This window comes from Ochotona curzoniae, unplaced genomic scaffold, assembly GCF_017591425.1.
Source record: "Ochotona curzoniae isolate NIBS_2020 unplaced genomic scaffold, NIBS_Ocur_1.0 contig_2692, whole genome shotgun sequence".
Classification (NCBI taxonomy): domain Eukaryota; kingdom Metazoa; phylum Chordata; class Mammalia; order Lagomorpha; family Ochotonidae; genus Ochotona; species Ochotona curzoniae.
The window spans coordinates 14,466,438-14,480,410 of NW_024465556.1; the positions used below are offsets into that span (position 1 = coordinate 14,466,438).

Genomic DNA, 13,973 nt, shown 5'->3' on the forward strand with positions numbered 1-13,973 from the left:
CCGTTAACGTCTCCCCGCCCCGCGCGGGGCGCGCACCAGCAGCTTCCGGCGGCCACGGGCACGCGCCCCTGTGCGTGACGCCCCCCGCCCGCCTCGGCGCCTCGTCGCGAGGGCCAGAACGCTCCGCCGTCACTGAGGGGGCAGCCCCAGCGGCGAACCCCGAAAGACGGCGGGGGGAGGTGCCGAGCGGGGCGCCCCACTGTGGGCAAAACGCTCTGAGAAACAGAATCCTATATGCTAAGCAGCGCGTGCGTCCTTCCTGGCGATTGGCTAGGAGTTACTCTCGAAGCCAATCACTTCGGAACGAGGGTGGGACCGTTGACATCCTTTCATCCTCATTGGCTGGGAGGCTGGGGCGCCAGGAAAAGGTGTCTGCCCAGAGTATCCGCGATTACTTTCCCCGCCGAGCGGTGCGTGTCCCGGAAGTGACGCAGGGCCCTGGCCAGGCCGGTCGCCCTGCCTCCGTTTCCTTTCACGCCGTGGCTGCCCGGAGGGTTGCTTGTGTGGCCGCCGTGCCCGGAGGCTGGCGGAGGCGCGGCGGCCAGTAATGCCTGGGAAACTCCTCTGGGGGGACATTATGGAGCTGGAAGCACCTTTGGAGGAGCCCGAGAGCCAGAGGAAGGAGAGGCAAAAGGTGCGCTGAGGATGGGGCCGCGCCTCCGGTGTGCGCGGCTTGGGCGGGGAGGGGAGGTGTCCCTGGTGATGGCATGTCACCGGCGAGCCGGAGCATCCGAGGGCCTCGCCGTCCCCTCCGCGGTCTCTTCCCCGCCCTCAGCAGCTGGAGAAGCACGGCCTTGGGCTGTAGCTGGCCTCCCCTGGCCCTTCAGCCCGTCCTCTTGGCGCCCGAAGCTTTCCCAAGAGCTGGGCAGACACGCTCCCATCGTCGAGGAATCTGTTTCTTCTTCTCCCATAAGCGAGGAGGCCTGGTTGTTTGGTTCTCATTGGCTGTCCTGGAAGATGATTAAGAAAAATGATATATGTATTTTAAAAAATTATCGGGGAAATGGGTTGCCTCCCTGTCACCCCATCTTGTGTATGCAACAATCTTAGGGACAGCGATCCCAAGTTTATAGAGTTGGATAAACTAATGTCGTGTCCAAACCCGGGGTTGTCAGGGTTTGTCTGTGATGGAGATCCTGTGGAGATCTGTGCTTTCATTCAGTCCACAGGTATGTATTCTAACCTGCCTTGCACGCCTCGCTGAGTACAGAGAACTTTAGCTAAGGATAAGAAATGGGCCTTCCCTCTAGGTGCCTGTGTAGAGTTGTAGAAACTTACCTCACTTTAAGTCCTGCGACAGAATCACAGGTGCCAAAAAATGTACAGGTAAAATTTTGACAGTAGACATCTGATCTGCAGAAATGAGAACAGGTAGCAATATTTGAAGCGTGACGTTTGGCGAAAGCATCAGATTTGTTCAGTATAATGGGTAGAGAGTCGAACCTTCCTGCCCAGCCATCTTGCTAGGGTAAGCTTACAAACAACCTGTTTCCTTTATTGTGGAATACACAAAACCTGACACTTGCCATTTTTAAGTGTGTAATTCTGTGGTGTTTATTCACATTGTTTTGCAGCCATTACCAAGATCTGTCTACAGAACCTTTTCATTTTCCCAAGCTAAAACCCTGCCCATTACACGCTGACTGGTTTTCCTGGTCCTGACATACACTGTTGTGTTTTCACTACAAGAGTTAGGTACTAGGGTGTAAATGGAATCCCCAAGTAGTTGTTTTGAGCTCCTCTTCTTTGAACTTTTAGATTCAAATCTTGGATCTGTCCAGGCCTAGTTTATGCCTCTTCTAACCACCTCAGTGGGAAGTAAGCTTCTTCCCCTTTGAAGTCTGTTCCCATGCTGTATTGATCATGTAGATGGCATTTATTTTGTGTTTCCTGTAAAGTTATTTTCCTCTTGTATATGTCTTTCACAAGTATTTCCCAGATTTTCCAGGAAAATGACTATGTCTGTTTATCCTTGCATTTTCATATATTCATATAATTTGGTGGTTTTTGTATTGTAAATTCTTTGTAAATACTTGTTGAAAGATCTTTATGCAAGATAGAGATTTGGAAATGCAGTATCAACTAATAGATCTAGCTTTAGGCTAGAGATACGTTCTGAGACGAAGTAAGATGAAGATGCTGTGGAGCTGAGCATACAGGTTCTCAGAACTGGACTGTAGGTGAGGAAGGACATGTTGAAAGTATAAACAGTGGGGGTCAGGGTGGTGGCTTAGCCGGCTAATTCTCCACCTGCAGCACCTGCAGCATTTCATGTGGGCACTGGTTCAAATCCTGGCTGTTCTATTTCCAATCCAGCCCTCTGCCTTTGGCCTGGGGAGGCTGGCTTCAGATCTGCTCAGCCCTGGTCATTTTGATCAGTTAGGGAGTGAACCAGTAGATGGAAGACCTATCTCCTTTCTCTGTAAATAAGCCTCTCCAATAAAAAAGAATAAGTTATTAAAGAAGGAAGTGTAAATGGCGTGAGAGTGTGTATGGAGAACAGACTTAAGGACTATCCATAGGGTGAGGTGGAAGGGCCAGTGAGGAGGTGACAGATACGAGGTTAAGGACAGAGTGTGTTGGAAAGCGAGAGAGCTGCAAATGTCAGCCTGTGGGTCTGATAGGGATTAATGTATTTCATCATCTTGCGGTGTTGCTGGGCGTGGCCTTAGAAGTTGGCCTTGCTACCTCCCCTCCCTGAAGTGCAGAGCCCAGGAGCAATTCAAACCCCAGACTGGCTCTACAAATAACCTTGTTTTTCTAGAGGATCCATTGGTTTGGTGAGCTGTGGACTAGGCAGTTAACTAAAGATCAGATGATGTAATAATTACCTCCAAAGCATTTTCACATAGGTCATGTTGTCCAGTTTTCACAGCAGGTTCTATTCTGTAGCTGAGGATGTTGTATGCTAATGTATCTTAACAATTCTGAGTCATGGTGAGAATTTTGGTGATGATAGTTTCACAGCCAGTAATGGCTGATATCTAATTTATTTTGAACATCTGACCAGCTCATTCTGAGGAAGTGCTACATTTCAACACTACAGCTTGTGCTTTACAATTATTAACAGCAGCGGCCATTGGGTTGGCCATTGGGGCAGCCGTGGTGCCGCAGGTTGAGCTGTACCTTGGGACCCCTGCATCCCGTGCTGGAATGGCTGAGATCCAGACTCACCTCTCCTGGGGCTATACCTTGCTGCTAGGGCAGCTTGGAGCGAGCAGATGAGGTCCCAGGCATTTGAATTCCTGACACCCAGGTGGGAGACTTGGATGGAATTCCTGGCTTGTAATTTCTGTCTAGCTCAGTCCCAGCTGTTGGAAGTTACATGGGGAGTGAACCCGTGGATGTCTATCGTGCAGCCTTTCAAATAAATGAATATACCATAAACAAAAACCAGCAGAAAACATTGACTGCCACTTTGGCATTTTAAAATCAAAGTTGCAGAATTTTGATTTTTAAAATGTATTTGTAAAGTAGGATTAGAGAGAGAGAGAGAGGAACAGTAATAAAGAGATCTTCCATTTAATGGTTCACTCGGCAGTGGCCACAGTGGCTGGAGCTGGGCCAGGCCATAGCCAGCAGCTTCTGGATCCCTCATGTGGGTACGGGGACACAAGGTCCTGTGCCAGGGAGCTGGATCAGAAGTGAAACAGTTGGGGATTTGAACCAGCGCCTAAATGGAATCTGCTACTGCAGGTAGCGGCTTAACCTGCTACCTCATGACATCAGCCTCCAATTTTTAAAACAAAACATAAATTCTATTCACTAATTAAAAATAGTTAAGAAATTTTCAGGATGAATGTCCTTTGATGGAAGTAGAACAGTAAGGATTTTTAAAGATTTATTTATTTTTATTAGAAAGTCGGATACATAGAGGGAAGAGAGACAGGAAGATCTTGCATCCACCGATTCACTCCCCAAGTTACTGCAATGGTTGGAGCTGTGCCAGTCCGAAGCCAGGAGTCAGGAGCTTCTTTTGGGTCTCCTATGTGAGTACAGGGTCCCAAGACTTTGGGCCATCCTCAGCTGCTTTCCCAGGCCACAAGCAGGGAGCTGGATGGGAAGTGGGGCCACTAGGATTTGAACAGGCACCCATATGGGATCCTGGCATGTGCAAGGCAAGGACTTTAGCTGCTAGGCTACTGCGTCTGGCCCAATAGTTAGATTTTATATGAATTCTATAATTTTGTTTTTCTGTTAACCATACAAGTGCAGAAGACCTGATATGAAAAATAGCGTAGGCTTTCAAGTCAGAACTAGATTTAATTTCTGGCATTTCTATCTGCAGGAAGTCCCTCATGTGGATCTTTGGTAAGTTACTCACCCTCTGAGAACTTCATTGAAAAAGTAATACAGGTTCACTCTCCCTATACCAACTTTTTGAGCTAGATGTGTTTTGCCATTCAGAACTGTGGGAATTTGTTTCCCCCTCTTCCCTTTGGGATTTTTTTTTAAAAGATTTATTTATTTTTATTGAAAAGTCAGATATACAGAGAGGAGGAGAGACAGAGAGGAAAATCTTCCATCTGATGATTCATTCCCCAAATGACCACAATGGCCGGTGCTACACCGATCCAAAGCCAGGAGCCAGGAACTACCTCCGGGTCTCCCACACGGGTGTAGGGTCCCAAGGCTTTAGGCTGTCCTCAACTGCTTTCCCAGGCCACAAGCAGGGAGCTGGAAGGGAAGTGGAGCTGCCGGGATTAGAACCGGTGTCCATTTGGGATCCCAGCGTGTTCAAGGCAAGGACTTTAGCTGTTAGGCCACTGCATTGGGCCTTCCCTTTGGGAACTTTAAGAAGGGTAATATTTCAACAGGATTTGGGGCCCACCACTTCTTATCAAACACTTTATTAATTTTTTTTATTTTTATTTTTTAAAGATTTATTTATTTTTACTGGAAAGTCAGATTTACAGAAAGAAGAAACAAAGATCTTCCAACTGCTGTTTTGCTCCCCAAGTGGCTGCAACAGCTGGAGCTGAGTGAATCTGAAGCTAGGATCCAGGAGTTTTTCCCAGTTCTTCCATGGAGGTGTAGGGTCCCATGATTTTGGGCTGTCCTTGACTGCTTTGCCAGGGAACAAGCAGGGCACTATCTGAGAAGTGGAGCAGCCAGGACATGAACTGGTGCCCGTATGAGAACCCAGTGTGTGCGAGGCAAGGACTTTAGCCACTAGGCTATCACACCAGGCCCTGTTACAAAGTTTTAAACAAACTGAATGAAAATACATTACACAGTGCGGGGGTAGATACCCAATAAATGCTATTTTTCAGTCTCTTGAGGTATTAGAAGTTTTTTGCTTGTTTTTAATTTATAATATTGAGATTCTCATTTTTTTTTCTGAGAAAGACCTGTTTTTTTCTCAAATCCTATGCGGGGATTAAAGTTGAGGGTTGATCTGGAGAATGTGAGAATTGAGATAACAAAAATGCTAAGAGGTCAAGTTTAGAACTTGGCATTAGTTACCAGGTTGGATTTCTTCTTGGTAGGTTTTCAGAAAAACTGTAGGTTGAGCATAAGTGGCTAGAGAGTTTTCTGGAGTCCTTAAAGGAGACCCATGATCTTCTGTCCCTGCTTGTTTGTCCACAGAGTAACAGAAGGAAGTCAAGGCACCATTATGACTCAGATGACAAATCAGAAACAAGGGAAAACGGTGTTGCAGATGACTTAGATGGTCCCAAATCCAAAAAAGCTAAAACGAGAGAGAAGCTAAATGGAGACACTGAAGAAAGATTTGACAGACTTTCAGATGAATTCTCTACATCTCGGAGGTCAAGGAGGAAACATCTGCCAAATGGAAGTATTGAGTATGAAAACAGATCAAAACGTGTATCTTCCTTGGACAGTTCTCACAAATCGAGTGATAATAAACAAGAGGAGGTAAGTATACTTTTTATTTTGCATTTGACATTTCCTTCAAACATAGACTGATTTGAAATTTTTTTACACTAATTAACATTGATTCTATAGTATTCCTGCTTAGTCTCATTTGAATTAGAGCTTATTTGGCTGAAGTCTGAGCCTTTTTTTTTTACTTTTTATCCTTTTCCTTTTTCATTATTTTTGCTTTTTCCTTGGGATTAGTGTGGGGGAGTTGCCAAATGTAACCCTTTCTTGTACATTTTGGAACCTGAACAGTTTCTTTCAATATGTTATTGATGATCATCAACTTGTATTTCTTATGGTTGTTTCAGTTCCTACCAGTACTTATGAATTGACTTCTGACTTCTTGCGACAAGGTACAGAAGGCCTCTTGATTTGGTGTATTTTGCCTTCTGCTTTTTCTGTTTCTATAGCCGCACTTACAAATGATCTTTTTGCTCTTACCGTGACTCAGTGTTGAGAGTGTATTACTGTTTGAAATTTTATTTATTTATTTATTTGAGAGATAGAAAGAGAAATAGATAGGAGGTCTCATCTGCTGGTTCACTCCCCAAATGCCTGAAGAGTGGTTGGAGATAGGCTGTGGCGGAAGTGAAGAGCTGAGGACCCAGTTCACGTCTCCTGCCAAGGGTAGCAGGAGTGCATCCCTCTGAGCCATCACCTGCTCCCTCCTAGGGCCTGCGTTAACAGAAGTCTGCTGTTAGGTATCCGAGCTGGGACTTGAGCCCAGTTGTTCCAGTAGGAGATGCAGACATCTTAACTGGCATGTTAACTGCTAGGCCGGGTACCCACCCCAAGACTGACTCACTCACTCACCTTTCTTTCCTTCCTTTCTCTTTCTCCTGCTCTCTTTCTTTTTCTTTTTTCTCTCTTCCTTCCTTTTTTTTTTTAAAGATTAATTTATTTGTATCGGAAAGGCAGACTTAGAGGAGAGACAGAAAGATCGTCCACCCACTGGTTCACTCCCTAAGTGGCCGCAGCAGCCAGGGCCAAACCTGTCCAAAGCCAGGAGTTTCTTCCGGGTCTCCCACATTCGGTCAGGGAGTTGGATGGGAAGAGGAGTAGCCCAACATGAACTGGTGCTCATAAGTGGTCCCGGCGCATGCAAGGCGAGGATTTAGCCACTGAGTCATCATGCCAGGGACACTTTTCTTTCTTTTTAATTAATTTTATTTGAAAGGCAGAGTTGCAGAAAGAGAGAGGGAGAGAGAAATCTTCCATCTGCAAGTTCACTCCTCAGATGGCTGCAACAGCTGGTGCTGGACCAGTCCAAAGTCAGGAACCAGAAGCTTTTTACAGGTCTCCCACATAGGTGTCAGTATCCAAGCATTTGGCCCATTCTCCACTGCTTTCCCAGCTGCCTTAGCAGGTAGCTGGAGCAGAAGTGGAGCAGCCAGGACTCAAATCAGCACCCATATGGGTTGCTGAAGCTGTAGCAGCATCTTTACTTGCTGTGCCAATACACTAACCCCCAAGATACTTTCCTGTAGAAATTATTTCAAAAGCTGGCAGGATTTATATATTTATCTAGGTGTTATAAATGTCATTAAATTATTGAAGTCAGGACTGGTATGGTAGCCTGCTGGCTAAAGTCCTCATCTTGCACACACTGGGATCCCATATGGGTGCAGATTCTAATCCCGGCTGCCCTGCTTCCCATCCAGCTCCCTGCTTGTGGCCTGGGAAAACAGCAGAGGGTGGTGGCTCAAAGCCTTAGGAGCCTGCACCTGCTTGGGAAGCCCCAAAGAAGCTCCTGGCTCCTTGCTTCATGTCAACTCGGATCTGGCCTTTGTGGCCAAATGGGGAGTGAACCAGCGATGGAAGACCTTTCTCTCTGTCTCTCCTTCTTTCTGAAAATCTCCCTTTCTAATAAATATAAATAAATATTTAGGAAGATCTATTTACTGATTTATTATAAGAGTTATACAGAGAGAGGGAGAGAGAGCTTTCATATGTGGGTTCACTCTTTAGATGCTCCAGCAGACCCAAACCAGGAGCTTAAAGTACCTGTCTCCCATGGGTGGTAGGAACTTACGTAGTTTAGGCTATCATCAGCTGCTTTGTAGGTGCATTAACACAAAGCTGGACTGAAAGTGGAGTAGTGGGGCTCTAATCGACATTCAGATATGTGATCTGGGAATCCCAACTGGCAGCTTAACCTACTGTACCATAATGCCCACCCAAATTATAACAATTTTTAAAAAATTGATTTGAAAGGCTGGTTTACTCCCTAAATGCCTGCAACGTTTAGGACTGCACCAGGCCAAAATTGATGAGCCTGGAACTCTATGTTGTTTTCCCATGTGGTTGGCACTACTGGAGCCGTCACCTGTTGGGTTCCCAGTTGCAAACTACTAGGGAGCTGGCTTAAGGAGTGAAGCTGGAACCTGAACCCCAGCATCCCGGAAAATGTGAGCATTCCAAGCTGTGTCTTAACCACTAAGGGAAATGTCTACCTCATGCTATTAATTCTTGGTAACTAATAGTGCTTTTCATTCTGCGTGACAGTTGCTGTATATATAAATACATAGAAGTTTAGTATTTAGTCAGAAAAACTTTGGGGCAAGCTATTGAACCCCTGCCTTACAAGATAATGTTTTATCATTTGTGAGTTTTCTGTATGTCAGGAGGGACATAGATTAGTTTAGCTACATCAGGTCCCACAAATCCGTATTGCTCGGAGTGGAGACAAATGTACATGCTGTTTCTTGCTTCGTTGGAATTTTTCCTTCTAAAATATTCAGTATTATAATAGCATTAACAGTTTGTTATTTTGTATGGATTATGTTAGAGTCCTAGAATTATACTCCCAGGAATTTATCCTAAGAGGATGATCATGAGGTATGCATGTCATGAATGAGTATTCTTTTTTTAAGATTTATTTTATTTTTATTGGAAAGATAGATATACAGAGAGGAAAAACAGAGAGAAAGATCTTCCATCCATTGGTTCACTGCCCAAGTGGCCGCAATGGCCAGAGCTGAGCTGATCCAAAGCCAGGAGCCAGGAGCTTCTTCTGGATCTCCCACATGGGTGCAGAGTCCCAAGGCTTTGGGCCATCCTTAACTGATTTCCTAGGCCACAAACAGGGAACTGGATGGGAAGTGGAGCAGCTGGGACACGAACAGACACTCATAATTGGATGCTGGCATGTGCAAGGCAAGGACTTTAGTCACTAGGCTATTGCACCAGGTTCATAAATAAGCATTTTAAATCACAATAATATTGTTGACAATAGCAAAAAGTCTTACAGTGGATAGTTGATTTGATATACCATTTCAGGAAATGACCTAGGTTTAATAAAATATGCTGTCTTAGGGGCTGGCCTTGTGGTGCAAAGGATTGTATCCCACTTACATCCTGTACCAGAGTGCTGATTTGACTCCTTGCTACTCCGCTTCGAATCCAGCTCCCTACTGATGTTCCTGTGAAGGCAGTAGGTGATAGCTGGGTCTCCATCAGAGACTCAGATGTGGGGCTTGGCCCAGTCTTGTGTGCTGGAGATGTGGGGAAGTGAACCAGCAAATAGAAAATCTATTGTGCGTGCACACACACAAAGAGTCTCTCTTTCTGTCTTTTCCTCTGTCACACTCTCTTTCAAATAAACATATTTTTAAAATCCAATATGATATTTGTAGTTACCAACTGAAATTGATTAATTTGTAAGTTTGTTAATGATTAATGAGTAAATGTTAAATGTAAGTTGTGTTATTTAGAATTTTGGTTTCATTTGACAGACCCTAACGCGTGAACAGAAAGAAGGAGCCTTCTCTAATTTCTCAATCTCTGAAGAGACTATAAAGCTTCTGAAAGGTACTGTGAAATTTAGTAGCTATGTAGTTGAAAAATCAGCTGCATTTTATGAAAGTCTTATCCCTTTTCTGAACAAAAATAGAATATGAAATAATAGAGAAATAGCTCTTCCGTAATGGTGGTTACTTGGGTGCCATCCTCTTCAGTATTTAGACCTACTTTTGGCATTAAAATTATGTATTTGCCCAATTTCAGACCAATTTTTCTTTTTTCTTTTTTTTCCTTATTTATTTATTCATTTATTGTTTTTATTTTCATTAGACCAATTATTCAATAATTTCTTTATGGGTAGAAACAAGTATAAATGTCACCAGGTGGTATGTCCTTGGACAGACATTGAGAAATCAGGATTGTCATTTTCGAGTGAATGTACCATGTTGCTAACGTTAATCTGAAAGTAGTATTTTAACAATCTTATTTTACAGGTCGAGGGGTAACATACTTATTTCCTATTCAAGTTAAGACCTTTGGCCCTGTGTATGAAGGAAAGGATCTGATTGCTCAAGCACGGACAGGAACAGGGAAGACATTCTCTTTTGCCATCCCCTTGATTGAAAGGCTCCAAAGAAATCAAGAAACAGTTAAAAAAAGCCGCTCACCAAAGGTAACCATTTTAAGGGAGCAGAAGTTCTAAATACCCGCTTGGAAAGGGGACGAAAAAGTACACTAATGTTAAGTTCAAGTAGCGCCAAAACAAAGAAGTTAGCTTTGGGTAGTGGGCTTTTCACCTAATGGTTAAGGTGCCCATATCCCACGTTGGCCCACCTAGCTTTGATTCCTAGCTTCTGACTCTAGCATCTTGCTAATACAGATACAAGGAGACAGCAGTGACAGCTCAAGGAATTGGGTGGTTGTTCCCCACATGGGAGTCTTGGATTGTCTTCCAGCTTCTGGCTTTGCCCTGGCCCAGCACCAGCTTTTGCAGAGTGAGCTAGCTGATGGGAGTGTTCCCTCTCTGTTTCTCTCTAACTCTGTCTCTCTGTCTTTCTCTCTCTCCCTCTCTGTCTCTCTTTTTCCAAACTCTCTGGCCTTTTGAATAATTAAAAAAGAAAAGTTAGGGGCCATGAGAGGTAGCTTAGCAGCTAGACTCTGTGCCTTGAATGCACTGGGATCCCATATGGGCACCAGTTCTAATCCCAGGAACCCTGCTTTCCATCCAGCTCCCTGCTTATGGCCTGGGAAAGCAGTTGAGGGTGGCTCATGGCCTTGGGACCCTGCACCGGCATAGGTGACCTGGAAGAGGCTCTTGGCTCCTGGCTTTGGATTGGCGCAGCTCTGGCCATTGCGGCTGCTTGTGGAGTGAATTATCAGATGGAAGATCTTCCTCTCTGTGTATCTGACTTTTTAATTAAAAAAATAAATCTTAAAAAAAAATTAGTTTTGTGGTATATTGTAAAAATTTGAGTCCTACAGCAAAAAAAAAAAATTGTTTTAAGGTTTATTTATTTTTATTGGAAAGGCAGATTTATATATATAGAGAAAGATCTTCTATTCTCTGTTTCACTCCCCAAGTGGGTACAAGGACTGAAGCCAGGAGCCAGGAACTTCTTCCAGGTCTTCCAAATGGGTGCATGGTTCCAAGGCTTTGGACTATCTTTTGCTACTTTTCCAGGCCACAGACGAAGCTGGATAGGCAGTAGAGCAGCTGGCTCACGAACCGGTGCCAATATGGCATCCCAGTGCTTGCAAGGAGATTGGCCAATTGAGTCATCATGCCAACCCCAATTGGTTGGTTTTCTTTTTTTTTTAAAGATTTATTTATTTTTATTACAAGTCAGATATACAGAGATGAGGAGAAATAGAGAGGAAGATCTTCCGTCTGATGATTCCCCAAGTGACCGTAACGGCTGTTGTGCCGATCTGGAGCCAGGAGCCAGGAACCTCCTCCAGGTCTCCCACGTGTGTGTAGGATCCCAAAACATTGGGCCTTCCTCAAATGCTTTCCCAGGCCACAAGCAGGGAGCTGGATGGGAAGTGGGACTGCCGGGATTAGAACAGGTGCCCATGTGGGATCCCAGCTTGTTCAAGGCGAGGACTTTAGCTGCTAGGCCACGCAGCCGGGCCCTAGGGTTGGTTTTCTTTTTTTTAAAGATTTATTTTTATTATTTTTCTTATTGGAAAGGCGGATATACAGAGAGGAGAGACAGAGAGGAAGATCTTCCATCCGATGATTCACTCCCCAAGTGAGCGCAACGGGTCGATACTATGCCGATCCAAAGCCAGGAGCCTTTTCCGGGTCTCCCACGCGGGTGCAGGTTCCCAAAGCTTTGGGCCGTCCTCGACTGCCTTCCCAGGCCACAGGCAGGGAGCTGGAAGGGAAGCGGGGCTGCTGGGATTAGAACCGGCGCCCATATGGGATCCCGGGCGTGCAAGGCTAGGACCTTTAACCACTTGCGCCACCGCGCTGGGCCCTAGGGTTGGTTTTCACATGAATAAATTCCAAGCAGTCAAAGTGATATAATTATTGCATATGACCGTAATATGTATGAAACTTTAGACATCTTGGATGATTGTAGTTTGAAGCCTGAATATCTTATTTTAAGAATATTTATAGTAGTGACTTAATGACCCTTTTTTTTAGTACCACTCTTTGCTTTTAGTGATGCTTTGGAAAAAACATTTTTTTAAAGATGAGTTTTGTTTGTTTGTTTGAAAGGAAACGAAGGGGAGGAGGAGAGAGACAGAGAATCATCTGCCGAATCATTCCCTGATGGCAGCAAATTCAAGGGCTAGCCTTGGCTGAAGCCAGGAGCCTGGGGCTTCTTTCAGGTCTCCCATGTGAGTGTAGAGGCCCACGCCTCTGCTTTCTCAGGCACGTTAGCAGAGAGCTGGATCAGAAGTGTTGCAGCCGAGAATTAAACCAACACTCATATGAGATTTAGTATCACAGTCCTACAATGCTGGCCCCTGACTTAGAAAAATACCTTCATTTGAAGGAGACACAGAGAGAGGGGGCTCCAGTCTGCTGATTTACTCCACACAGCAGCTCAAGTTGGGTCAGGACTAAAGCTGAAAGTCAGGAAGTCAGTGTTAGTCTCTAGCTGGTGGTAGGAGACCAGCTGCATGAGCTATCACCAGTGTTCCCTAGGTTCCACAGTGGTGGGAAACGAGTCAGGAATTGGAGCTGGGACTCAAATTCAAGCACTCTGACAGACAACATAGGCATCTTTTTTGGGGGTGATGTTTATATTAGTTGATCAGGGTCAAGGATCAGAGGAAAGTGGGCAAGACCATTTTTGACACATTTTCTTTTTCTTCTTCCTGTACCTGGGGGAGGGGAGGATACAAGGGGAGAGGCCACGTCCAGCCTCCGCAGTACACGATGTCAACCCAGGGTCCCCGTTGGGGAGCATGTCCTGAGGAGTCTGCTCAAGTGGCTCAAGTGATTTTGATAGTTCTGAGTGCTGTTGATATTGCCACTCCAGGGTTGAGAAAATCCTTCCAAGGTCAATTGGCTGACATAGTCCACCTCGGTGTCTCCATTCACCCAGAGCTTTGCTGTCAAGTTTCACTGGGGTAGTGAACAATTTGTTCTGCTCTCCTTCCTCTGCAAACCTATGGGTGCTGCGGCCCAGCCCAACCCTACCCACCACACGCATGGCCCTCACGTACACCATTGGGAGCTGAAGCCCATTAGAGCGCCCCACCCCCAACACTCACTGGACTGGCTCCCAGCTGGTTCCTGAGCAACACAGGCATCTTATCTGCTAAGCTAACCTCCTATTCCCCTCAATAGTGAGTGTTCTTTTTATTTTTTTATTTATTTGATGATTCAATAAATATACAATGACATTTGTTACTGGTTGACTTTTTAGGAAAAGTGTTATAAAAATGAGATCGACAGTTTTTGTGTTACTGAGGTAAAGGAGATCTTAATTTATAAGTAGTAAAATCAACTATGAGAGGGATGGCATAGTTTTATGAGAGGTTAAACCTCTGCTTATGAAGCTGGCTTTAGTCCCAGCTACTGTTCTCCTTTTAATCCAGCGTTCTGCTAGTACACTTAGGGGAGGCAGCAGATGATGGCCTCTATAGTTGGCCCTTTGCCATGCACGTAGGAAGTCAGGATGGAGTTTATGGCTCGTGGCTTCAGCCTGGCAAAACTCTGGCTGTTGGAGTCATTTGAAAGTGAACCAGCAGATGGATGATGCCTCTATGTTGCTCTCCAAATGAAATCAATCAATGTAAAAATCAACTAGTAGAATGCAGCAGTAAAATTTTGGCCTGATATTTGACCTTTAGGGGACATGTATGAGATTTAAGGCTTTGTTTTGTTT

At 44.9% G+C, this 13,973-nt stretch overlaps 1 protein-coding gene across 1 annotated transcript in view; it reads left to right on the plus strand.

The window, feature by feature from the left end:
• The first annotated feature begins 434 nt into the window (after positions 1–434).
• DDX50 (DExD-box helicase 50) overlaps positions 435–13,973 on the plus strand; it is a 34,632-nt gene continuing 21,093 nt past the window's right edge. Inside the window, exons 1-4 of the mRNA XM_040975862.1 lie at positions 435–634; positions 5,590–5,880; positions 9,621–9,696; positions 10,122–10,300. Coding sequence (XP_040831796.1) covers positions 548–634; positions 5,590–5,880; positions 9,621–9,696; positions 10,122–10,300 — 633 coding nt within the window. The 5' untranslated portion in view covers positions 435–547. The remainder of the gene's footprint in view (positions 635–5,589; positions 5,881–9,620; positions 9,697–10,121; positions 10,301–13,973) is intronic.